The 25,938-nt window shown below is 54.8% G+C and overlaps 8 protein-coding genes across 8 annotated transcripts; 6 read left to right on the forward strand and 2 right to left on the reverse strand.

The window, feature by feature from the left end:
- Positions 1-417: 417 nt before the first annotated feature.
- N656DRAFT_800299 (uncharacterized protein) lies at positions 418-4,044 on the forward strand (the record flags this gene model as incomplete). Its single annotated transcript, XM_064817995.1, has 2 exons — positions 418-1,797; positions 3,901-4,044. The coding sequence occupies 2 exons, from the start codon at positions 418-420 to the stop codon at positions 4,042-4,044; spliced, it is 1,524 nt and encodes a 507-aa protein (XP_064667610.1).
- An 804-nt stretch (positions 4,045-4,848) lies between these two features.
- N656DRAFT_800300 (uncharacterized protein) lies at positions 4,849-6,839 on the forward strand (the record flags this gene model as incomplete). Its single annotated transcript, XM_064817996.1, has 5 exons — positions 4,849-5,033; positions 5,090-5,239; positions 5,289-5,370; positions 5,426-6,215; positions 6,271-6,839. 5 exons carry the CDS (start codon positions 4,849-4,851, stop codon positions 6,837-6,839), a joined length of 1,776 nt encoding a protein of 591 aa, XP_064667611.1.
- A 1,147-nt stretch (positions 6,840-7,986) lies between these two features.
- Positions 7,987-11,229, forward strand: N656DRAFT_770438 (carbohydrate-binding module family 48 protein; the record flags this gene model as incomplete). Its single annotated transcript, XM_064813776.1, has 3 exons — positions 7,987-8,009; positions 8,223-8,358; positions 8,980-11,229. 3 exons carry the CDS (start codon positions 7,987-7,989, stop codon positions 11,227-11,229), a joined length of 2,409 nt encoding a protein of 802 aa, XP_064667612.1.
- A 929-nt stretch (positions 11,230-12,158) lies between these two features.
- Positions 12,159-14,887, forward strand: N656DRAFT_757995 (uncharacterized protein). Its single transcript, XM_064813166.1, has 2 exons — positions 12,159-12,365; positions 12,460-14,887. Exon 2 carries the CDS (start codon positions 12,545-12,547, stop codon positions 14,564-14,566), a length of 2,022 nt encoding a protein of 673 aa, XP_064667613.1. The 5' UTR covers positions 12,159-12,365; positions 12,460-12,544; the 3' UTR covers positions 14,567-14,887.
- A 188-nt stretch (positions 14,888-15,075) lies between these two features.
- On the forward strand, positions 15,076-16,404 carry N656DRAFT_831022 (uncharacterized protein). Its single transcript, XM_064818618.1, has 2 exons — positions 15,076-15,432; positions 15,507-16,404. The coding sequence occupies exons 1-2, from the start codon at positions 15,397-15,399 to the stop codon at positions 16,188-16,190; spliced, it is 720 nt and encodes a 239-aa protein (XP_064667614.1). The 5' UTR covers positions 15,076-15,396; the 3' UTR covers positions 16,191-16,404.
- Positions 16,405-16,741: 337 nt separating this feature from the next.
- Positions 16,742-17,391, reverse strand: N656DRAFT_800304 (uncharacterized protein; the record flags this gene model as incomplete). Its single annotated transcript, XM_064817997.1, has 3 exons — positions 16,742-17,016; positions 17,101-17,135; positions 17,213-17,391. 3 exons carry the CDS (start codon positions 17,389-17,391, stop codon positions 16,742-16,744), a joined length of 489 nt encoding a protein of 162 aa, XP_064667615.1.
- Positions 17,392-19,558: 2,167 nt separating this feature from the next.
- N656DRAFT_714416 (uncharacterized protein) lies at positions 19,559-20,281 on the reverse strand (the record flags this gene model as incomplete). Its single annotated transcript, XM_064811971.1, has 1 exon — positions 19,559-20,281. The coding sequence occupies one exon, from the start codon at positions 20,279-20,281 to the stop codon at positions 19,559-19,561; it is 723 nt and encodes a 240-aa protein (XP_064667616.1).
- A 1,259-nt stretch (positions 20,282-21,540) lies between these two features.
- On the forward strand, positions 21,541-25,778 carry N656DRAFT_782075 (chromatin-remodeling complex ATPase-like protein). The gene is made up of 4 exons (XM_064815692.1): positions 21,541-21,869; positions 21,969-22,136; positions 22,190-25,165; positions 25,222-25,778. The coding sequence occupies exons 1-4, from the start codon at positions 21,774-21,776 to the stop codon at positions 25,357-25,359; spliced, it is 3,378 nt and encodes a 1,125-aa protein (XP_064667617.1). The 5' UTR covers positions 21,541-21,773; the 3' UTR covers positions 25,360-25,778.
- Positions 25,779-25,938: the final 160 nt, after the last annotated feature.

Consider the following 25,938-nt stretch of genomic DNA (forward strand, 5'->3'; position numbering starts at 1 on the left):
CCATTAGTAGTAGTGTATGCCCCTTAACAACTCCAACAAAAGACGACTAGATTCTGTTTTTAGTCTATGCTGAAGCCTCGTTCATTGCCAGTCCGTTCTGTCCATTGTCTACCTGATCAATGCGGGCGGACAAATCCATACAGTACTAGTAGCCGACACCGTGTTCACCGCAACAAAGCATACTTCTGCGCACGATCTCTTTGTCTGTGTCCTATAATATCACAAAACAAGGGAAGTATAAATCTAAGCAACGACCTCTTGGAGTGCCAGTGTTATGTGATATCGCAGAAGGTATAAATATCCCGAGTTCGAAAACAGATTCCATCCTTACTACCTATTGCCTACGATTATTTGCCTCTTGAGCAACATTTAACTAATACATACAATTCAGAACTACACACTCCAGCACCAGTCACAATGTCAAACTCAGAGACAACTAGCCAGACTGACGCTAGTTCTTCTTTAGTTCCTGAATCCTCCAGTTCATCTCGCATCCCACGGAGCCTGAGGCGCGTACAGGGGTCGCGGCAGCTGAGTATGGACGAAAATTCGGGGGATGAGAATACACGTGAGTCTCATTCCACCCAAGATCCTCAGGCCGTCCCAGATGCTGATGCCCAGATACAGTGGCCCATTTTCTTCATCCCCCGGGATGACCAAAACCAGCATTACTTTACGAATCTAAGAGACCCCAACGTCCCGCAGAGTGCCCTAACAGAGGCAGCTATAGCGGACCAGGTCCGACGAGTTCAAACGCAGCTCGGACGGAACTTGACAGCCGACGAACAAGAGCACATCCGATCGGTGATTACCGATCTGCAGCCTCAAGCAAAAAATTGGGGGTCAGGGGAGGATAGCGATGCCGACTCGGCGGACGATGACCCTCCGGAGCACGAGTCCGAAGCCGATTGGCCTCCAGACGCCGACATGAACTGGAATGTCAACAACAACGGCGACTCGGAGTGGTGGGATGAACAACCCGTCCAGTGGGATGCTGACCCTGAAGCCAACGACCACCCCAACGCCGAGGCAGACCCGGGCGCCGAACAACCGCATCAGGATCGGCACATGCTCTCCGAGATTCGCCGGACACTCGACGACTTGCGGCTCACCATCGGGAACGTCGACCTCCGTCTTCAAGATGTTGAGTATGGGAGAGCACAAGATCACGATGAAAGCGACGAGCGGTGGGATGGTCCGGCGAAGCTCACCTCCGCTCAGGCCTTGCAGCGGGAATGCATCGACGCTCTCTTCCAGCGGGAATGCATCGACGGGCTCATTAAGGCGGTGCGCGACGTCTCAGCAGCAGCGGCCGCCGTCTCCTCCACCGTCGCACAGCGGGCTAATGTGGAGAGCACAAGCTCTCCTCCCTCGGCTCCCGGTGGCGCTAGCACCAGCAGCGCTCCTAGCAACGGCGCAAACCACAACAGGAATAGCAACGCACAGCAGCAGCAGCCGATCCTGCCCATTCAATACGTGCAGCAGCCGGCGGTGATGTGGATGATGCCCAACGGCAACCCCTACATTCCCGCTCAAAGCCCTCCTCCTAACCAGCAACAGACTGACCAAGCCCAGGTGATCAGAATCGAGCTGCCTCGATCGACTGTGACGTTGCTCGCGTTGGCCGTAGTCATGTGGACCATCATATCGGCCATACTGCTCAGTGAGAGGCTGTCGGACTCCGGCGTCGGCACCTACGTCAATAGCGGTTACAACGGGCTAGAAACAGCCCTAATCTTCGAGTCGTGGGGGGCATTTGTCCTCTTGACTCTGGCGCTGGTCTACCTGGGGGCAAGCGTATGTACTTGGAGAGGAAGGGGGTAGGACGACAATGGACGGGACGGTGTTCGACTGGGAGTACAAACCACCAGCAGGCTGGTGGTGGTCGTTTTGCGCTGGTGTTCTTTGCCTTACGGCAGGTTGCTATTAATACTTGTTGGGTAGGTAGGTAATTTACCTGTACTTAGATGTCAATAATGGAAATCTTCAATAAGGCGGATACCTAGGTAGGACTTAGTGTACGGAGCGTTGGTCTTGATTGTATTCTGTGTCTTGATGTTAGACACTTCCGACTGTGTGCGAGTTATTCATCTGGCTTTCGAAAATAGGGGGAAGGGGAGGGACCTAGCAGGTTCGCTCCACACGGATGCTGTTCTTGCAATGCCACTGAAGCCAGCTGTCTTGGAGGTTGGGAAGTGATCGCGATGGCAGGCCACCCACATATCAAATTCCTTTGTCAGCGTGCTCGGTACCATCTAAAGGAACTTGTTTGCTTCGTCTTTCCTTTCCTGGAAAGCATGCGGTCTTCTCCGAGTCTGGATCTGAATCGGACTTGCGTGCCCCTTCCTTGTGCTGCAGCGCAACACAACGAAGTTCTTTGAATCCATAGCTACATTTGTACGGATGCGTACAAAGGTATGATCAAGATGGCCGCGAAGGATCTCCGAGACGGCAAGCCGAGATCCTCCCGACACTTTGACAGATGCGTCTGCACGGGCTTTGCGGGCTTGATTGAGATAAGCTCGAATGTGTTGTCCATAGCAGCGTTGCTACCTTGAAGCTTGGTCTGCTGTATTGTAGACTTGTATGTATGTACATTGAAAGCCCATGAAGCGGGTGTGTCGCTCGGTCCCAGATAGTGCCAGTTGTGGCACCGGTGGGCGACCCAAACTTTGACTTCTTTCAGCGCCGAAATGGAGGGGAAGAGAACGGAAAGAAACCGGGAAGCAACCGGAAGTTGACTGGAACAGGACAGTCGGAGACCGTGGGCCTTCCCGCGCCTGCCCGATATCTCGGATACCGACGCTGACCGTGCGCAGGAAGCATCCTCTTCGGTGATGCAAGTTGTCGGACCCAGATTCGATTCCGGCTCTTCACATCCTACAGTTACCCAGGTGGTCAAAATGTGCCGAACACTGAGGATCTGCGTACAGAGAAACAATCGACAGCAGCGAAGAAGGAGCCAATGACAACTTGGAATTTGGGAGGAAGGTAGATTGATGATTTTGGCATATACCATGGATGGAAATATGCCTGGATGGCCGGAAGATCTGGCAGGTCCTTCCCAGGCTTCTTTTGTGGTTGCGGTGGGAGCGCTTGCGAGCTTTCCTATCCGGAAAAGCGTGTTTTAGCCACAGCAGCCCCATTGGAGGGCGCGGGAGTTTAAAGTGACGGCGTTTGTTCCCACACTCCTGTACCAGACCAGGGCCTTTTCACCTGCCACGCCAGCTCATTATGCCGCGTTATGATCTTCACCTGTTTCTCAACTGCCATCTCCCGGCATGCTTGTTTCCTTCTTCAAGTTGGCTGATATCGGTGGTATAACTGAAACCCCTCCCTTCCAGTTCTGATCGCCGTTGCAAGGACTGGCCGCAAACGCGATCCGCGTCTCTCTGCCTTTTCGCTTCTGGTCCTCGCGTCTGACGTACATTCGCCTATCTTTCCTGGGGACCATGTGCATCATGAGGCGAAAGCCGTGCCGCGCCCGACCTGCGAGCTGCAGCGCGTGTGCAGATGTCACTGCGGACACCTCAGTGCGGAAGACTCAGCGACATTTCGTCTGAAGCCCGCTGGATGGCCCCCGGACTGGGCTCGTTATAGGCCTTGATGAAGGAGGTGGGCTGGATATTGATTGATATTGCGTGCGTTTGTGGGGTTAAATTGAATGACGGCAAGGAATCTCAGTCCTGGGACTGCTGCGGTCTTGCACTCCCTGCTGTGGCATCAAAGCCTGCCATCGCTGCCCTACTTGCCATTTAGCCTATTGCGGATGTCACTTCGTCCTGACTGTGACACCGGTGGCCATCTGCTCTTCAGACCCACATCGGTTGCGTGCTGAGGACCTCTGTATAACGTCGTTTGGATGCGGGCTTGTGCTTTGTCAAGCTGACAAAGTCCCAGAGAGGAAATCGTCAATATCTTGAATCCCCCGAAGAGGCTGTCACCTACCCAACCGGACGCTCCTCCACGCGCATGCCATTCCCACCCGCATCTCCCGCGGGCCCACGGAACCAGTCCTATGGGCTGCAGCACGCCCGTTCTTAGGCTGCCCAAGCCCACATACAGACCTGTCCGGCCAAAGTGACTAAAATGACGGTATCTATACCTCTTTGGGATGATATCAACGTCCGCCATCTGAACCATGTTTCGGTCCCTTTCACGCACGTTGGCGGTGGCCGGCAAACAAAGCTATGGCCCGTGGACGTTGCGTTATACGCACTCCTCTCCTCCGTCCAACCCACTTGACAAGATACATGACTGAAAATCTTAGCTATCAACTTGCCATTCCATCGCCATCGTGCCCTACATCATGCGTCTGGTTACGGTGGAGTCTCAAGTGCCGTGATGCCATGACCGTTAATACCAGGCCCCCTCCATGTGACACTGAAGCAATCAACACTTCATTCACCTATCCCTTGGTATATGCCTGAATCTGTCCAATGGCTGTATCCCCCAGACCCACTCGGACCAGTTTCAGACACGCCTGGCAAGCTGCCGGCCGAGATGGCTTTACGGAAGAGCAGATATATACCAGGTAGAGTGAGTACCGGCCTTTCCGAGGTCTAGACCGGCGCCGTTTCAGTTTCCACCGATCGTTCCTTGGTCCTTGAACCAGCCAGCTCCAGCCCTAGGAAGGTCTTGGCCATATACAATAGGAGGCCCTGGCGCCTCTAATCCTCACCCCTAGGTGAACGGCACACCCTCTCGTTTCCTTCTTCGCCTGCTCTCCTTGAGATGGCGGTGACAACCACCAACCCTTCGAGCGAAAGCGGGCATGGTCATGGAGGCGGACACAGCGGAGGAAGCGCAGGGGAAAGCTCTGGAAGCCATGGGCATGGCAACCCTGCCATGGCCGCATTCTTTGCTCAGAGACAGATGGTCGTCGAAAAGATGATGATGTACTTCGCGGCCGGAATATGTGGACTCATCGCCATATTTGTGATACTTCACTGGACACGATGGCTCTGTGCCAGGCTGGAACGGTCAAAGAAACCCCTTGGAGTGCTGGGTCGTCCGTTTGTCGCGACCTCCAGGTAAGCAATAGCCCCATCTCGCTCTCTTCAAACAACAGGTTCGCTGACGGTTATAGATTTGTGAGGAACCTGTTGGTCCGAAGGCTGCCCGGATTCAAATCTGCGGGTCACGGTCTTCTGGTTTTCGGTTATGTCGCCATAAACGCGGTTGTTGCATTTAGCAATGTGGACATCTCCCTGCCCAACTTTGCTGCCAGGTTCGGCTGGTACGTTTTATTCACTCCTTCCCCTGAGTGCCGGCGCTGACTTGTCTAGGATGGCGGAGGCGAACATATCCCTCGCAGTATTTCTGGCCCTGAAAAACACACCTCTGGCTTGCATCACGGCATATAGCTATGTAACTCCTCCCGACCTTCCCCAACGGAAAGCGGCATTTGTCTAACATAACGTAGGAACGACTCAACTGTCTCCACCAAATCGTCGGCTACACCATATTTGTCTTTATGGTGTTACATGCTGCTTTTTATACCTCCTACTTCAGTTCTCAAGGTCGACTCTTATCCATCTATTCCCAGAGGGGCCAGATTGCCGCCATCGTCGCTGGGTTTGCCTTCCTGAGCGTCACCCTCTCGGCCACATTCGTTCGCCGCATCTGGTACGAGCTTTTCTACATAACTCACATCTCTGGTTGGGTCATAGGAATCGTCGCAGTCGGGTTCCATCAGCCGCATTTAGCAGAAAAGGCCCTCATTGTGACGCTGCTCACATCCAGTATGTGGTGCCTCGACCGCCTCATCCGGGCCTCAAAATTGTTGTACTACAGACAGGAGGCAACCTTGCACCCACTCCCCGACGGGGGCACCAAAATTGTGATGAGGAAGGCACCCGCTGGGGCCGAGCCAGGAAAGCACTGTTTTGTCTGGATTCCGGCGGTTCGCAGGTTTGAGACGCACCCCTTTACGATTCATCACGGATCCCCTGTGGAATTCACGGTCAAGGCCGAGAACGGGTTCACTCGCGACCTGCATAAATACGCGGTGGCTCATCCCGGCGCAGCCGTCAGGGCATCCGTTGACGGGCCGTATGGCACCTTCCCCGATCCCATGGAGTTCGACAAGATCGTGCTCATCGCCGGGGGTGGAGGAGCCACTTTCACTTTTGGGCTCGCTGCAAATCTTCTTGAGAGGATGAACGACGAGTCCCGCAAGTGCCTTGTTTTCGTTTGGGCTGTCAGGGCGCACGGTGAGTTGTGATCCCTTCGAGCTAGCCTGTCATGACACTGACACAAGCGGTGCAGAAAATCTCTTTTGGTTCAGGAAGCAGCTAGAGATGCTCAGAACTCACGCGCACTCGGCCAAAGCCAATGTTTCCATCTACGTCACGAGGGCACCGCCGACAATTCCCGAGCTTCCCTACGGCCATGGGCAAAACGACAATGGCTCGTCCTCTTCCTCCGAAGATGGCGGGTCGCCACCCTTGTCGCCTGTCGACGCCGAGAAGCATTCCGCCCGTCTCCCCGCGGCTGCATCTCGCGGCTGGGGCGCGCTGTCGGAAAAGGACCTGGAAAAGGAAATGGAACGGGCGATCGAGACGAGGATTGAGCTCGCCGACACGTCCAACAAGCGCAACAGCAAGAGCAACATCATGTCGTCCCAAGTCTACAGCAGCCATCCTGTCAAGATTGGCCGGCCCGATGTGGCCTCCCTCATCCGCGACGCGATCGCCACCACACCCCAGGACCAAAGAGTCCTGGTTGCAGCATGTGGTCCGAAGGCAATGATGCGCGATGTTCGAAACACGACGGCGAGGCTGATCGTGGGTGACGGGCCGGCTATCGAACTACATTGCGAGGAGTTTGGTTGGTAGAATCGAGACGGGATCTGGATCCTCCTATGAATCTGATGCGAGTGCGAGCGCGATTCTAGTTGGGCTCTCCTTCTCCCCTTCATGCGTTCCATATTCCTTGCAAGATTCGTCAGGCGCACACAGGCGAATGGCGTTAAACTCTTGAGAGTTCACGCGGCAGAGGCTGCTGCTATGCATGCAGCCAAGCATGCGGACGCAAGGAGAAAAGGGATGGAGCTGTTTACATGGCTTGGACCCAGCTAGTGGTTTGCTTAATAGAATCGAGAGCTGTGTGACAGTTGTTAAGAGTATGCTCATTGCTCACTATGCTGTGGGCTACCGGTATGTGGCAGTCTGCATATGCAGGTTGATGTGAGCAATGAGGTTATGTATGAGATTGTTATCAGCGGCGATGATCAACTGTGCCGTAGCGAAGCTGCAAGCATGCAGGTCGCGCAGGTTGTGGCAGTTGTGACAACAACGCCGTTGAGGAATTGAGGAAAATGACTGGTGGAGCCTGCGAGAAGCTTCGGATATTTACGAAGTACATTGCATTTCACGCATTACATTGGAAATGGAAAATTGAACGCGAAATTAATGTAAAATGAGGCGCGTGTACGAAGTACTTACAGGCTCATTACGTTGCATGCATCTTACCGTACCGTACCTTATCATACTTACAGCTGTGCATCATCCTTGGCATCCGTAAACCTGCGCTTAGCTGCTTGGTCGGCCCTAAAACGGCATCGCGGTTGACTCCAGCCCCTCCTATTTTGCCTCTGAGGCTTGTCTTCGACGCCGAATCCTTCAAACTCACAGACCGCGATCTTTTCGATTTAAAACATTGCTCTTGTCCCTTGCGCTCAAACTGCTCAATCCGTCGACTTTTAGTGTTTTCAAGACAATTGTCTCGCCATCTGCAACGGCGCCTCTTTGTCGGTCCCTCTTCCATCACTGACGTCAGCGAGCCGCAAGAAAGCAACCGGCCTGGTCGTGCTGAGGTGATTTGCGGGACGGCTCCCCTCTAAGGACGACAGCTCTTCCGACTCTGGCATCCGAGCTTCCACGCCTGCGATAGTTAGCGCTTCCCTCTCGAATTACGAAGTATACCTTAGTGTCCGTATAATCGACGGTGCCGAATAATACATATACAGCTTCATTGCCAACAATGGGCGCTTTTACGTTCAAATGGTCAGTCAATTGTCGCATTATTTGTGCTCAGGCTGCTGTCACAGCGGGCGGGCGGGCGGGCGGTTGGAGGTGTCGAGCCGCAACCTTGAAGCTTGCAACATGGCCAGGAACTGCTATGACTCGCACTGGTCACTTAGCTTTCGCCACAATGACGAATTGACGACTCTCTTGTCGGCGACCGCTGTGCTAATGCTGTGTCGACTGTTTTTGTAGGCCTCATGACGCCGAGGAAGTCTACGTGACGGGCACCTTTGACGACTGGAGCAAAAGTCAAAGGTTGGAAAAGGTTGGACAGGTGTTCCAAAAAACGGTTACGCTCCCGGATACCTCCGATAAAATATACTACAAGGTAGGTCAACGATCTCATTCTATACCGCTGGTACAGAAAATCCGCCGACGAGGTAGCTCGTAGTCTGAGAGCTCCTTGAGTTGGCGCACGCGACACCGGATCAAGTTCCTGAAGAACGTTTCAACACCTCTCGCAGGGTCAGAAACACGACCAAGTGGCCGAAGTTCCAGCGCCGAATGATTCCCGTTGATCCAATGGTGTTGTCGCGGCTGTCATTTTAGTTGAGCCTTGCGTTATGACGCACGACTTTCCCGCCGTCACAGGCTGCACAGGAAACCATCAGAGCCAGCTGCGGGCGATTTTAAGCAAGCTAGCGGCACAAGTTGAGTGGAACCTTGGGCTTGGAGACGAAATTCCCACCTCGGCTGACCACGAATCTGTGACTGGCACTAAGGAAGGACAAGGACAAGGGCGTGGGACCGCGGCCTCGCGTTGCACTCTTCCAGTTCTTCCCCTCTTTTGTTTGCTTTAAAGTTTGGCTGGTTCCTCGCTTGCTGCCAAGTTTGCGCTTGCCTGGAGCTGCCAGCCAGACCTAAACTTTGACCGTTCTTCCACCGGTCGTGCCATATTATTGAACCATCATTTCTTCGCGTCGCTGACGTATTATTTGCTCTACTGCAGTTTGTCGTCGACGGCGGCTGGACTACCGACCACACCGCGCCGCAAGAGAAGGACCCAGAAGGAAACGAAAACAACTTCTTGCTACCTGAACAGATGGACAAGGTAGAGGAAACCACCGCGACCGCGGGACCCACCTCTGCCAACCCCGATGTCATGGCTGGTGGTTTTCCCGTGGAAGAGGAGAAGAAGGCGAGCGAAACTGACATGGCCAACGCTGCCATCAACTCTGCCGCACCTGACTCCACTACCGCCCAGCTTGCCGGCGCTGTCCCGTTAGAGGAGAAGAAAGAGAACCCCGATGTCATGGCTGGTGGATTCCCCGTGGAGGAGGTGAAGGAAGAAGAGGAAGAGAAGCAAGAAGCTGCCGAGGACAAGGGCGAAGAACGGAAGCAAGAGACTACCCCTCCTGGCGGCTTCCCAGTGACACCCGCCGCCGAAGAGGAAGTTAAGGTAAACCCACTCCCTGCAGCAGAGGGCGCCGTCAACCCGATCAAGCTTGAGCCTGGCGAGCAGGTTCCCCGGGACACCTCGGCCAATGCAATTGACAGCCATGTTACGCTGGACAAGGAGTCCTACGAGAAAAGTGACCGTATTCCCGGGATTCCAGGGCTGGGCACCGGTATGCCGCCTGCCTTCTCTGCAAACGAGGCCACAATCAATACCGTTGCGCCCGACTCAACCACAGCCGCTCTGGCTGGCGGAGTTCCTTTGGAGCCCAAGGTACCCGAGGTGGTTAAGCGGAGCCAAGAGGAGGCCCACGCCGAGCCGGAAGCGAGCGCCGTTCCCGAAGAGGTGAAGGAGAAGGCCGATGTGGAACAGGAGCTCCTGCAGAAGGTCGCCGAAGCCCCATCGACCTCCGAGGGCACCGCTGGCAAGGGCACCGAGAAGTCCGAGACCGACAAGACGGTAGCTGAAACGATAGTGTCTGCGGCGACCACGGCCGGCGCGGTAGCATTGGGAGCTGCCATCACTGTTGCCGAGAGCGCCAGCCACGCCGCGGCCGATGCCGCAACCAAAGCCAGCAATGTGGCGGCCAGTGTTGCGGCCAAAGCTAGCGATACCGCGTCCGGTGCTGCAACCAAAGCCAGCGAGACTGTGGGTAATGTTGCAGCTAAAACTAGCGATACCGCGTCCGGTGTTGCAACCAAGGCCAGCGATACCGCAGCTGGTGTAGCAGCTACAGCCAGCGATACCACCACCAATGTCACAGCCAAGACCAGCGATACCGTGGCCGGTGCTGCGACCACAACCAGCGATACTGTGGCCAATATCACAGCCAAAGCCAGCGAGATCGCGGCTGATGTTGCCGCCAAGGCAACCTCTGCCGCGACGGATGCCGCTACCTACCTCCCCGACTCTGTTAAAGGGGTCCTCCCAGCATCCACCCAAGGGGCGAGTACCGAGGCAAAGAAGGAGGAAATTCGGGAGAGCATGGCCCCGGAGGTTCCTGTCGAGGTCAAGCAGTCCTTCGTAGAAGCCGTTCAGAGTCCCGAAGCGGCGGCCAGCACCACAACTGTGGAGGCGAAGAAGGAGGTTGAGGCTGAGCTTCTCAAAGCCAAGCCTGCGGAAGACGCTGGCGAGTCCGCTGCTGCGGCCGCTGAGGAAACAAAGCCGGAAGAGAAGCCGGAGGAGAAAGCGGAGGAGAAGCCGGTGGAAACGGAAGTTGTCGCGAAGCCTCAAACCGCGGAACCGCCGAAGCCAGTTGAGGTTGAGGCACCCAAGGCTGTTGAGAAAGCCGAGACCGTTGAGACTCCTCAGGTGGTCGAGCCTCCCAAGGGTGCCGAGCCGGTCAAGATCGTCTCAGAGGCTAAGCCCGCGACTACGAGCTCGTCTGTCGATGCGCCGCCACCGGCCGAGGGGATCAGGACTGTTGAAGACATCAAGCCCGTCGACCTGTCTAAAGCGGCGGATGAGCCCAAGGTTGTCGAGCCACCCAAGCCTATGGACGAGCCCGAAGGTGCCGAGACGTCAAAGACTGCAGCAGACGAAAAACCCACCGTTCCAGCGGAGCACAACCGACCAGTGGTAGATGTGACCAAGACGGATGCGGCCAAGGCGGTGGAGACGACCGCTCCGGCCAAGGCAGTGGAGAAGACCGCTCCGGCCACCAACGGAGCCAACACGACGGCTACCACCTCGGCCGGCGCTGCGGCAAACGGCGACAAGAAGGCTGATGGGCAGGCGTCCGAGAAGAAGAAGAAGAACAGGGTCAGTGGCTTCTTTTCCAAGCTGAAGCACAAGTTCGCTTAGGAAGGCGGCTCCATTGTTTGCCGCTAAGGGCTCGAGCCATAATACCTCGTTTTGCTTTCCCGCCTCATCGCAGACTAGGCTGTGTTTGCGGCCCTCGTTGTTTCTTTGCGCCTTTTTTACGCTGAACCAACCCTATTTGGGCAAGGACTATCATGCATCTCCTTTCGTTGAGCAATGACACTGTTGTATCAATACCTGCTCAGTCTTGTTTTCACCCATTTGCTCCACCTACCCGTCAAAGAAGGCTGGAATGGATTCTGATGATATGGATACGTTATGAGTGTTCTTCCGTCGCGCCGTAAAACCGAATGGAACTGGAGGGTTGCAGGTGATGACTGTTTACTACCTGCCTAGGGGCCAGAGTTTAGTCATAAGTGACGGGAGATGGATACACGTGTATGGGTGTGTGGTCATGGGAGGGTGCGAAGAGGGACTGAAGAGTGATATCCCAGTCTTTCGGGTCGTTGTGTCTGGGTGGCCTCATTGAATACTGTTAATGTCTTTTTTTCCCTGCAATGGTAGTTGCAAGTCTGTTTCCGAGATAATATAATTCTGTCGCTGGGTTGATAAGTTGGGTTTATAGATGTTCTGTCTGGGGCTATGTGCCTTCTGCTGGACTTAGTGTATAAGTGTACGTAGGAAGGGACACCTTTGGGCCAAACAACCACCACCTTGGACATCTCGCTCCTGAACGCTATACACTTCGCAGTGGAATCGGCAATTGGGTTCATAACTATCGATTCGCTTCCTCTTTTGTTCCAAAACCCCAGTCTCCGATGGCTTTGGCAGATACCTAGGCACAGGATGCAGAGCAAGGTCAGCTGACTCGATGCATGACAGACGCCACTCCGGTGCAGCCGGGGATCGCTAACGTTATCCGGGAATGAAAGGCAATTTGCCCCGCGACTGGAGTGACTCCTCCTCCTTTGCCCACCCAACCTCTCGTGGGGTCCTGAACTGGGCCCCTCCCAATCACCAGATCCCAACCTACCTGTCCCTGGCAATGAGCGAGAATAGGAATTAGCGAATAGTTTGAACACAACGACTCGAAAAGGGCCTGGGAAGCTTGCTTTCCGAAATTCGTGTCAGTTACAGGCCACTCACGGCAGACCGCCGCGAGCAACTATCTTTAGGAGGTACGCTAGGAATGCATCGACTCGAATCAATCATCATCGCTTGCGTTGCTGTATTCTTCTTTGCTGAGAATCGCGGCTGACGATATCCTTGAAGGAATTGGTTGCTCTTCTCGTGCTGGCCGCGAATCACGCATGAACGCCATCGAGCCGTCACCGTTTCATCGTCCCCGCTGCCTACCATGAGCTCGACACCATCCGCTCCCAGCAAGCCGCTCTCGGCTCCGGCCACGGCAAACCACACCCCGGTCGTCTCTCAATCGCCCACTCCAAGTTTCGACTCTAGCCGTCGCCAGTCACAGGGTTCGCTCCACGCTCAGGCCACCCCGAGGAAGGGCCAGGCATCGAGGAGGCAGCATCGCAACCAGCGGCGCCCCGGAGGTCAGGGCGGTAATGGACACCTGGACCAGGAAGACGAGCTGGCCGAGTTACGGGCCCTGCGCAATGCCTCTAGCCGGCGCGGCCAAACTTCCATCACGCATCTGATGAGCTACGCTCTGCCGCCTCGCCCTCACGATTACCACCATACTCCGTATTCCCGCTCCTACCGGCGGAACCCTTCGTGGGGTCAGGGATCTGGCTACCACGCCGCTGACAAGGCGCGCTACATCAATGCAAACTATCGCTTTGTCGTAAAACCCAGCGGAACATACGCAAAGCAGGCCGCCGATGCCGACGAGCACATCGACTGGGCCGATGTCCTCCAGGTCATTGCATCCGCCGAGTCCCAGCAAGCATCCTGCCCCATTTGCCTCTCAGAACCCGTCGCGCCGCGCATGGCAAAGTGCGGCCACATATTCTGCCTACCCTGCGTCATGCGTTTCATGAACACTAGCAATGGTGAGCCGGCTGAGAAGAAGCAGACTCGGTGGAGGAAATGCCCCATTTGCGAGGATACCTTCTACATGTCGGATGTGCGCCCGGTGAGGTTCTACGCCGGCCAGGAGTCGCCGCTGCCCCGCATTGGCGACGATGTGATTCTCCGTCTCATGGTGCGGAACGCGAACAGCACATTGGCACTGCCCAAGGAAGGCGCGGCTGAGGTCTTTCAATCTGGCGAGGACGTGCCGTGGCATTACGCAGCCAATGTCTTGGATTACGCCAGGATTATGAAGGGCACTACCGGCTACATGGCGGAGCAATTTGACCGCGAAATCGAGGACCTTACGAAGCAGGAGAAAGAGGACGAGCTCCTTTATCACGAGGACACCGAGTGGACGCAGAAGGCTATTAGGGCAGTTAACGCGGCAAAAGAGAAGCTGACCGAGCTGGACGAGGCTGTCTCGACAGACAACCCTGCCCCTCCCCCTAATCCGGGCCAGGCAAAGCAGGCCGAGCAGGACTTTTATTTCTACACATCCCCGCCACATCTCTACCTCTCCCCGCTTGACATCCGGATCCTCAAAACCAAATACGGCTCCTTTTCCGCGTTCCCTACGACGCTGCTGCCGAGGGTCGAGCACATCTCAACCGGCCATGCGGTCGACGATAGTCTGCGGAAGCGGGCCAAATACCTGGGCCATCTGCCGCGGGGTTGTCTAATCAGCTTTCTAGAATGCGACTGGACAGACATTGTTCCGCCTGAGATTTTGGAAACATTCGCCGAGGAGATCGAGCGCCGCCGCCGGCGGAACCGGGAGAAAGCCACCCAGGAAGAGCGCGAGCGGCTGCAGGCCGAGCGCCTTGAGGCTGCCGCCATTCGCGACGCAAGACGGCACCTTGGCCCGGTTGTCGACGAGGAGGTGACTGTGCGCTTCGGAGGAGACATGAGCCACCATTATGATGACGAGCCGCGTGTCGACATGAGTGATTTCCTGCCCCTCGGCACCGGCGCGCCGGCAGCAGCGGGCACCACGCCCCCTAATCCGAGGCCGGGCTTCTCGTCGTTGTCGGACATCAGCACCAGCCCGTCCGGCACCAGGACCGTCTGGGGAACGCCCATGGTCGGGGCGCCTCCTGAGCCAGTCCCGAGCAGCAGCCGGCGTCCAAAGGCGGACGATGGCTGGTTGAGGGACGCTGACGTCCTGGAGACGCTGGGTGCCGCGGATATTGCCGTGCAGTTGGAGGCGCTGGGAGTCGAGGCTAGTAACGGTGGTGGCAGTGGTGGGGCTGGGAGTTCGGGTGCTGCGGCCGGCGGCGGAGGCAAGAAGAAGAAGAAACAGAAGATTACGTTGATGAGCACTGGTGGTCGGCGAGGGTTGTAGAGGGGCTTTGTTGTTGCTGAGGGGGTTGGGTTTGGTTTGACCTCTTCTGATCTGTGTTTATTGAACAAGAGGAGGTATCCTAGGTACCTCGTGTATCTCTGGGCGGCCTGGCACAGTCCCTCGTTGCTAAGGTGCGTTAACCTCGCGGGTTGACGGAGGAGGAACTCTTCATGAGGCGCTGCGGGAGTAGGGATTGGGTTACTCATTATTAGGTTTATCTTGATACAGAAAGACCAATATATGGCTTAGCATCATGTGTTTATACAGATCTTTGGTTTATAAGTTTGTTATAGTCCTCATGGTCGTCCACCATTAGCCGGTATGTATTTACAATACATAATGCCGAATATTGACCCCTTTTCCAAGCATAGGCTTAAGTGGCAGCTAACATAGCAAGTGCAGTTGCATAGGTGCCTCATGCTGGGTGCTCTGGCAGCTTACCTCATGGCTGTTGCAGTGATGATCTACACCACATACGGGAGAGCTCCAGCTACCTTAGCCACTGCAACGCGACATGAAGTCATAGATCGCTCAGCGAACATGCACCACTGCTGCTCCTTCTCCGCAGGCAATGGAGCGAGTTGATAATCGTTCGGTCAATTGTTTGCAGATTCCATACAATGTCCCGCGTAGCCATGACATCACGCCCTCATGATGTCATGCCTATTGTGACTCGAACCCCTTATTTGAGGCTGGCCCTTTTCCTATGAAGAATCTGATTGATACGAAGGTTCTAAGCAGCAGATATACTTTAATTTGACAGGTATCTATACGTGTGTATCTCGAGAAACAATCGTAGCGACAAAACAACATTACCAACAACAACAACAATGTCGTCCGGAAAGGCTCCTAGCGCTGGCATGAAAGTATGTGCCCCTGAACCATCCGTTATGTTTTGCCCAAAGTCACAGCACTGACGTTTCGACTCTCAAACAAACAGGTCACCACGGGCAAGGACGTCCCGACAGTGCGCGAGACGGCAGGCCTGGTCGACTCGTCCTCTCTCGCAGCCGAATCGACCCGTGCCGGCGGCACCTTTGCATCAAACCCCGGCCAGCACGCCGAGCAACAACAACAGCAGTCTCATCCCCAGCCCCAGTCCCAGTCTCAGTCCCGACCCCAGAGACAAGGCACAGGATCGGCCCAAACCGCTGAGGGCGGCCAAAACCAGTCCCAGTCCTCCAAGGGACCCAAACAGTCCTCTCAGCAGGAGGGCTTCGTGATCGGCACAGGCCGTTCTCTAGATCCCGGCTCAGACAGCATCAGCAAGGGAAGCAGCACCGCCGCAAACAAGACGACCTCCCTCTCCCTCGAAAACCAGCAATCCTACGGCGGTATTGCACCCTCGTACGCCCACGGCAGCCACTACGACCAGGAGCGGGCCGCGCACGACCGGCCCAAGGGCAAGAACCTCACCGAGGGCGGGTTTGAGGGGACCGGCACGGGACCCGGTCCGCTGCCGGAGCCCGGCAGCGACATGGACCCCTCCCGGCTGGCGGAGCGGGCCATGATGGGCGGGGCTAAGAAGGCTCATGGGGCTGGAGGTGAAGGGGCGGGTGTGAAGCAAGCGGGTATTAATGATGATAGAAGGTACGCGCCGCTTGGAGGGGATCAGGATGCTTAGACTCGTTCAGCCATTCAAATGTATTGGAGAGAATAGGGGCGTGGGGGTACATGAGGGAAAAGTGTCATATGGTATGTATAGTACTTCCGACGGAGGGGAACTGGAGGCTGTGATACTGGCTCTGTCATGTCAGATTCAAGTCAGTGATCACAATCACGAGATGTAGGGACAGAAATTTGATTGCTTACCTTACCAGCGTAAGCTGTATCTGGGGAGGCCAACTCATTTCAGTCCATAGCCCATGATCGGGATGGTTGTCCAAAAAAGCATCCATTACTGATAACCCAGTGCTCACCGAATTAAGTATTACCTAGTGACTCAGCCTCGGTGCGCGGCCTTGTAGTATATATACAATCCTGACACTGTTCTCAGCAATAGAGTTCGCTTGCCCGACAAAACTTCCTCAAAAAGGTTCAGATCAGGTCGGGTCTGCGCTGGTGTGCCTCTCACACGTTCCTTACCCCTATCTGCTCCCTCAAACATTGGTTCCAAACAACAAATCTTCACGGAATCCCAGCGTGCTCAGGTCTTAGATATCGCATTGTCACCCTCTAGAGCACAACGGCAGCGAGACCGGCAACAGCGGCAAGCACGCCGCCCGCGTTCAGGGCAAGGTCAGCCGCGCTGTTGCTTGAGTTGGCGGCCGGGGAGTTGGTTGTGCTGGTGGCGCTTCCCGAAGCCGACGATGTCGGGTTGCTGTTGTTGTCGGTGCTTTGCGTGGTCTGGGCTGCCGCCGAGGTCTGCGAGGCAGCGGAAACCACCGCGGTACTGGAGGGGAACTGGCTCGCGTAGCCGCAGAAGATCTCCCTCTGGCCCTCGCTTTCATCTAATCCAGCAGAAAAATCAAGAGGTTAGTGAGGAGGCCGGGGAAGGAAAGAGGATGAAGGGAAGCTGGAGAGGGAATCCTTACGCTTCCTGGTGTCGTCGGGGCAGTTGTTGAAGCATCTGCATTCGGATTGGGACGTGTTAGCCAGTGCTAATAAGATGAGATGGACGATTGGCGTGTCGACAGGCAAACCTACGTGACGATGTTTATCCACTGATTGCACTGGCAGTTGTAGTCGCCGGTTTTGCAGTTGGCGAGCTTTGCGTTCTCTCCTTCGAGACAAGCCTCGACAATGTAGTTGGCGGCACAGTCAGAATTCGACTGGGCCATGGCGGCCGATGCCATGAGGGCGATGGGGAACAAAAAGGACTTCATCTTGTAGTGTTTTGTCGAGAGAGTTGCGGAAATAACAAAGACAAGGCTGCCCGTCCGATGATGCTCTTTGGGGAGTCTCGATTATATGTATATGTTGACAGTAACGAGTGTATTGTACGCAGCAACTGACGAGGAATACAAAGTAGTATAGCAACACGCAACGGACCACGGCAACGAAGCGAGCGGAATGTTTCTCACAATGGGAAATACGAGAGCGGATAGGAAAGCGCTCAGTGGGAAGTTCCAGGAGGAAGGGGAAATGCACTAGCCAAGGTAAGGTAAGGTAGTGTTGACTTTGATTACGGACATGGGTGCGGCGCGACTGCCGCTCCAGGTTCACAGATTCTTCCAGACTCCCTCATTCAAGCTCGGACTTCTCCAATCGATGGAAACGCAGGCGTCTCCAACACCTGGCCGTGATCCTTTTCATTGGGCTCATCGGCCGTGAAGTTGTCTTGGCAAGCTGATTGTGCCGGTTGATGCCCTCAGCAACTCGGCTTTGCTCGAATGATTGGCACTTGAGTACGGATACATATTGACTTGAAGATGAACTTGCCGCGGTCCTTGAAGCCGTGGCAATGACAGGGGAACATCACGATTCCTTGTTTTGGCACCTGCGGGGCCATCCGTTCAGCTTCACAACCGACGCTGTTTGATTGGTCAATTACTTAAGTGACAACGCTAGTTCAAAAACGGGTTAGCGGACACAGCGCAAGGGCCATACACCTTCCCACCTTGGCATCTCAAAGCTATCCACCTGAGTCTGCTTTGCCTTGCAATTTGATTATACACTTGGTTGTCGCGATATCTCTGGAAACTTCGAATCCCGATCGTGGTCAGTACATTATTCCATACACCGGTCTACATTCTAGGAGCCAAGGCCAGATGTACAATCCTCGTACTCTCTCGCGGCACAATGGCTGTCCTTTCTGTGAGCACCACCTTTGTGAATCGACATCCAACCGGACCTGAATATCAGCGGCCCTTATTGAAACAATAAGGTAGCAGACACTACAGGCATCTTGCAACTGGATAACCATACCTTTTGTCTCCGGAGAACACTGCGAGACAGAGGCGCCCAACTATGAAAAGCGCACCGGGAGCTAGAGCCTCGCCAGTATGAGCTACGAAGCCTGTGTCAGGCCGTCGAGCTTTGCCGGTGTGCAACTGAGCTTACACCGAGGCGATAGCAGGTGAGGTCTCCCAAAGGTTCTTGACACGTGCATGTAGTGGGCATCCCGCTTCAAGCTGCTGTAGATGTAAAGGTACGACTTCTACGGCCTGCCAGGTCAGATGCTACGGGTCTTGAGTCCTCCATCGCATACCGGCCGATACACCTGAGGACCCTGGAGCCGGTGGACCTAGATGCAATCACCTAGTGTCCTGCTGGTTCATTTGATGGGCGATGCTCTGAAAGGGGACCTTGAGGCCGAGGTTGCCGGCCTGACTCCCTCTTGCCTTTCTGCCTCTCCAGCCCGATAGCCTCTCATATGTTTATGCTTCCAAGCAGTCCAGGAGGAGACGAAGTGCGAGACAAGTCTGCCATCTGCTACATTATGCCTGAGGAGCGGGTCCTTCGAGACTTCCATGTCTTACTAGTAGCATCCTTGAATAAGGCCGGGAAGTAGCCCCTATCGCAGACTGAAACCGCTTGCCTGAAGCACCACGCACGACAACGAGGGCGGTGAGCCTTTCCGAGTGAAGTAATCAGGAGGTTGATGATGTTCTTCGAGAGTAACCGTCCCCACGTCCAGACGGTCTTCCAACAGCCAACCGCTAGATAACTAACAGGTGCGTGGAAGTATGACTATCTACGTACACTATCCGTACTGAAGCAGCAGCCCCATCGACTCCTCTTTATGAGCCAAACTTCCACATACAAAAACCCAAAGCAAAACAGGAAAACATGACGGCTCGTATGGTATAGATAAAAACGCCCCGCAATATGCTCCATCTAATGTCCCGCCTCCGATCCGTAACCCTCTCCAGATGCTGGTTGTCGTCGTTAAATCGTCCGTGTCCATGGGTCCCAGGGAATACATCCCGTGGCGAGTCATTCGTTTCCCTCCGTATTATGCTTCCAGTAGTGATGAATAGCGGTGATACAGCCCCGGCCGCGAGGTCGGGCAGTGATGCGGGTGTGTAGTTCGGCTGGGGAGTTTTCACGTCATACGTGCCGGCTTCGCTTGCCACCACCAAACACGTCCTTGCCGTTCCCGAGACTGCCTAGGTCAAAGATCTCAGCCAGGTTGACCTTTCTCTTCTGCCCGGCCCCTCGTCCAAGCGATGTCCTAGGCCCTCCTGTCCTCGCACTTCTGCTCCTCCCGTTCCGCGGCGCTGAGCGGTTCGAGGCACCATGTGGTTGCGAATCGGAGAGGTCGAGATTTGCCAGCCGCATGGCGGCGTCTTGTGGATAAGGATGTGATGATTGAAAGGTGAAAGTTTCTTGCGAGGGAACAATGATGTCTACTTCCTCCACTACCGGGGTCGAAGGGCACGTAACCGTCGTGAGAACAGGCGGTGCGGAGTCCCTCATCTGAATCTCGCCCTTGTCGCTTGGCTGTGGTGTTACTGCTGGGACAGAGCGTGGAATCTGCGGTGATGATGCAGTTGCTTCGGTCTTCTCTGCTTCGTCGTCGCTCTCGAGCGGCGGGGATGTCATCTCCCGCCCCTCTAACCGCTCAGTGACCCATCTGCGAATCCTCTGCCCTTCGCCATTCACTGCGCCAATATTCTCTCTGTCCAGAAAGGAGAGGAGGTCATCAAGACAGTCCTGATACCCATCCGCACGCGACTTTGCAAGGGCGGAAGCAGATGTCTTGTACAGCTTCGTTACCGACAGGGCGGCGGCTTTGAAGGCCTCGAGTAGCTCGTTCGACTCAGCACTCATTGTGGCCTGGTTTTGTCCGACGATGGGCGGATGGCTTTGGTCGAGCCAGGGCACTGCGGCCTGGGAATTACTTGTCGGATATGTCGAGTTTCTGCCTTAGCTGATTGCTGTGGAAGGATATGATGTGACTGGCGATGGAGAGCTTGAGGGGTTTTCACTAAACCGAGGGGAGCCAAGGCGCTGGATGTGGGCCAGAGCGGAGCGTGACAGCGGCCAGGGTATTGTCTGCAGTGGGGTGTGATGGGTTATGGAGATGGCGGAAGCGTAGAATGAAGTGCTTAGGGCTAACGTTGGAGAAAAGTGTGTTCAAGATCGCATGACTTCGAGACGAGTAAGAACTAAGGTAGCTTTGGCTACGCCTTAGGGGTTCGCGAAGTTGGGTATCGACATCTGAACGGCGTGCGCTGTGTTGTCATGCCTGGGACAGGGAGCGAAGGAATGTCGCCGGTATCAAGCGCCACAGCGGAGATTGGCGGAAGTTTCCAGGTGCAGTCGCTGGTTTTTGATGATTCGCTCAAGTGGGTGGGGATTGTGGAGTGGCACGTGCGTCTAGCTCGCGGCCTTGGCACCTCCCATCCAAACACGGCAAGTGTCACCTTCACGAGTCAAGGTGTTAGACAGTTATTAACTGTTAGCTGGTGTACTCCCGTCGCACCAAAGGCCTGTTCTCAAAAGAAGCTGAAGGCAAGGTAAAACAATACATAGCTTGGTCACTCTTACTGTAAGCTTGAGTTCCTAAAGTACCTATGCCTTTCATGGGCTCATATGCTAGCCCAGTCACTTGGTCAGGGGCTGAGGCGTTCCACAGAGGTATTATTGTATGTAGTCGAATTTGGGGATGAATTGATCAGATGTTGACTGTGTTGGAGCATCACCTTACAACAGGTGCGCCAGATATCAAACTCGCTGTGTAGATGGTCAGATATCAGTTCCTCATTAGCTAAGGAAAGAGTCCATATCCTAAGGTACCTTACCTTCGTACTGTATGTACCGCTGTAATGCCCATATTGTCTTCAAGTTCCTTGTGGCCTGCCTCCGGAACATGTCTCGCTTGGACGAGCAACATTCTGTTTGCTCGGTAAAATTCAGATAAAAAAGGCTCTTTGCTTCGATAGCCTGATCGTATTTTCTGTACTCTGAGTACTACCGTTCTGGGTAGAGCACCTGCGGGCCTTCCGTCGACAGCACTTTAATCCCCTCCGCCCTGTGGCGGTTTTGATTGGCTGATTGGGACGCGGTTTGGACCTTTTTGGGGTTCCTCGACCTCAGAAATTCGCACCCTGCGAAGCACCCACCCATCTTCAACTGCATTGCTCCGAGCCTGCGACTTTCTTGTCGCAAACTGCAGCCACCAAGTCAGCGACCATCACCAAATCTTGTGGAATCATTCAGAAAAACACCCCCCTTCACCTTCAGACCCTCACTTATACACGCGAGGGCGTGTAAGTCGCGTAGTAGGAGCCATAAGCCTCCGCGAGGCGCTCCCGTCACCATGGCTCCCCGTCCCCGGCAGAGCGGCAATGACACCGACGCGTCAATGCCCGATGCTCCAGAACCCAACCAGAATTTTCGGGCCGGCCAAGACATGGTGAGATCCCCTGGCTCACCTTGCTAGAACCCCCTTACCCAAATTATTAGTTCGCATGTGTAAGTCAAAACCAGCCTAGACTAACCGCTTATTGCCCAGGACGTTGACGAGACGCCCGACTACACCGATTCGGATACGAACCCGAATACCACCGCCAGCAGCGTGGCGGGCGAGCCTGTCGTGGACGGCCGCAAAAGGCGCTCAGAAGCGAACCAGTTACGGAGGAGTATTTTCGGCAAGAAGCACGACAGATTGGGAGAATCCAAGGTAGGCAAGGCAATGAGGCATTTGTGATGGAATTGCTGCTCACGCCTCAACAGGAAGATGACACCATCCGTCGATTCCGCTACCTCCTCGGCCTAACGGATTTGTTTCGCCACTTCATCGAGACAAATCCGAACCCCAAGATCCGCGAGGTCATGGCCGAGATTGACCGGCAGAACGAGGAGGCCCAAAAAGCAAAGAAGGGAACCGGTCGCCAGGGCGGCGCTACTAGCGATAGACGCCGCCGGACCGAAGCCGAGGAGGATGCCGAGCTGCTCAAGGACGAAAAGCATGGCGGCTCCGCTGAGACAGTTTTCCGCGAGTCGCCCCCCTTCATCCAGGGCACCATGAGAGACTACCAAATCGCCGGTCTCAACTGGCTGATATCGCTTCACGAGAACGGCATATCAGGTATCTTGGCAGATGAAATGGGTCTGGGCAAGACCCTTCAGACGATAGCTTTTCTAGGTTACCTGCGACATATCATGGGGATCAGTGGCCCTCACCTGATCACTGTGCCCAAGTCGACCCTGGATAACTGGAACCGGGAATTTACCAAGTGGACTCCGGAGGTCAACGTTCTCGTTCTGCAGGGAGCAAAGGAGGAGCGCCATCAACTCATCAATGACCGCCTGATTGATGAGAATTTCGACGTCTGCATCACCAGTTACGAGATGATCCTTCGTGAAAAGGCCCACCTCCGAAAATTCGCCTGGGAGTACATCATCATTGATGAAGCCCATCGCATCAAGAACGAAGAGTCATCGCTGGCGCAGGTCATTCGCATGTTCAACTCGAGAAACCGCCTGCTCATTACCGGCACCCCTTTGCAAAACAACCTGCACGAGCTTTGGGCACTTCTCAATTTCCTCCTGCCCGACGTGTTTGGTGATTCAGAAGCTTTTGACCAATGGTTCTCTGGCCAGGGCCGTGACCAGGACACTGTTGTCCAACAGCTTCATCGAGTTCTCCGGCCTTTCTTACTCCGGCGTGTCAAGAGTGACGTGGAAAAGAGTCTCCTTCCAAAGAAGGAGGTTAACGTTTACATTGGCATGTCGGAGATGCAGGTCAAATGGTACCAAAAGATCCTCGAAAAGGATATCGACGCCGTCAACGGCGCGGGTGGAAAGCGGGAGTCCAAGACGCGGTTGCTCAATATAGTCATGCAGCTCCGCAAGTGTTGTAACCATCCCTACCTCTTCGAGGGCGCAGAGCCCGGCCCGCCTTATACCACGGATGAGCATCTGGTTTACAACTCTGGGAAGATGTTGGTCTTGGACAAGCTGTTAAAAAGACTGCAGAAACAAGGCAGCCGGGTGCTCATCTTCTCCCAGATGAGTCGTTTGTTGGATATTCTGGAGGATTACTGCGTGTTCCGGGGCTACAAGTATTGCCGCATCGACGGTGGCACTGCGCATGAGGATCGTATTGCCGCCATCGACGAGTATAACAAGCCCGATTCGGAGAAGTTCATCTTTTTGTTGACCACAAGAGCGGGAGGGTTGGGAATCAATCTGACCACTGCCGACATCGTCATTCTTTACGACAGCGACTGGAATCCGCAAGCCGATTTGCAAGCCATGGACCGAGCTCACCGCATTGGTCAGACCAAACAGGTGGTCGTATATCGCTTCGTTACGGACAATGCCATTGAGGAGAAGGTTTTGGAGCGTGCGGCGCAGAAGCTGCGTCTCGACCAGCTGGTCATCCAGCAAGGGCGTGCGCAGGTCGCCGCCAAAGCTGCTGCGAACAAGGACGAGCTTCTTTCCATGATCCAGCACGGCGCGGAAAAGGTGTTCCAAACCAAGGGCGCCTTCGGAACGCTTGCAGAAAAGAATGGCGAATTGGATGATGATGACATCGATGCCATCTTGCAGGCCGGCGAAAGCAGGACCAAGGAGCTGAATGCCAGATATGAGAAGCTCGGCATCGACGACCTGCAGAAATTCACCTCGGAGTCGGCTTATGAGTGGAATGGCGAGGACTTTGCCGCACGCAAGAAAGATATTGGCATCAACTGGATCAACCCGGCGAAGCGCGAGCGCAAGGAGCAAATATACTCGATTGACAAGTACTACAAGCAGGCCCTGCACACTGGGGGCAGAACCACCGAGGCAAAGCCGAAAGCGCCCCGTGCGCCCAAACAGGTTCCGGTTCACGACTACCAGTTCTACCCTCCTAGACTGCGCGATCTCCAGGATAGGGAGACCGCATACTACCGAAAAGAAATCGGGTACAAGGTCCCTCTTCCCGAGGGCGACGACGAGAACCTGTCGGAGCGCGAGGCCGAGCGAGCTCTGGACCAACAGGAGATCGACAATGCCACACCCTTGACCGAGGAGGAACAAGAGGAGAAACAGGCACTTGCACAGCAAGGGTTCGGTGACTGGAATCGCAGGGATTTCCAGCAGTTCATTAACGGGTCCGGGCGCTATGGGCGGACGAACTACGAAGCAATTGCGCAGGAGGTCGACAGCAAGACCCCGGCGGAAGTCAAGGCGTATGCCAAGGTCTTTTGGCAGCGGTACACCGAGATTGCCGATTACAATAAGTATATCAAGATCATCGAAGACGGTGAAGAGAGGATGCGCAAGATCGAGCACCAGCGCAAGATGCTGCGCAAGAAGATGAGCAAGTACCGTGTGCCTCTGCAGCAACTCAAGATCAGCTATTCTGTCTCAACGACCAACAAGAAAGTGTACACAGAGGAGGAGGATCGCTTCCTCCTGGTGCTGTTGGATAAGTATGGTGTGGACTCGGAAGGAATCTACGAAAAGATCCGGGACGAGATCCGGGAGAGCCCTCTTTTCCGCTTTGACTGGTTCTTCCTCAGCCGGACTCCGACCGAGCTGAGCCGTCGTTGTAACACTCTCCTCACGACAGTCGTCAAGGAGTTTGAGGATGTCAACACGACCAAGACGAATGGCGTCAACGGGAAACTTAAGCGAGAGCCGGATGACGATGAGAATGATGAGGACAGCGTCCTCGGGATGGCGCCGGCCAAGAAGAAGACTAAGGCGAACGGTGTCAAGGTTAGTGAGATTTCTCGTCTAGTGTCCCTGTCATGATATTCTAACCCATGCGGCAGAATAAGGCGCTCGATAGTGTAAAGTCAGCGGCGGGTAGCAAGGCGACTTCTACGTCAGCTTCGCGGGCGTCAAGTGTCGCATCGACAAACTCCAATGCCCCGGCCTCAAAGAGCAAGTCAAAGGGCAAGAAGAAGTAAAGCATAGATTAGTGTCCTCCGAGGTTTATGGTTAGGAACTAGATAGGGTGATGAACGGTTGAGCATGTCGCAACTGGGACTTTAGTTTTGTCTTTCTGTCTCGGTCGATGGAAGGTTGTGACGAGGGGCTAGATTAGGACAGGAGTTCAGGGGTTATTTCGTCGTCTATGTTTGCTATCACGGAACTGGAGTCGCAAAACAGTGACTTTGCTGGGCATCTATCTCCAAGGGAGGCAAGGCTCAACTCAAGGACTACGTATGTAGAAGAGAAGGGGTGATAGCAATTGCAGTGGATTAGCGCTCTACTCGGATCAATGACGGCGCCGTACTAAAAGTTTCCCAACAGCGCCGGCCCGTCCACTTTTCAGTGCGAGGGATCAGACCAAAAGGCATCTGTGCATGATCAAAGCCAGGGAGTGAACGATGGTTGAGTCTTGCAGATTCTAGAGCTCTAGGTATATCCGCAACCCAGACACGGCAAATGCAGGAGCTGGACTGCTTGGGCTTGGAAAGAGTAAGAGAAACCCTGGTTTTCTTCTACCGGAAGTAGAAATGGTCCCTCCCACCTAGATCCGCCTA

The sequence above is a fragment of the Canariomyces notabilis genome, assembly GCF_033297395.1.
Source record: "Canariomyces notabilis strain CBS 508.74 unplaced genomic scaffold N656scaffold_21, whole genome shotgun sequence".
Lineage (NCBI taxonomy): Eukaryota > Fungi > Ascomycota > Sordariomycetes > Sordariales > Chaetomiaceae > Canariomyces > Canariomyces notabilis.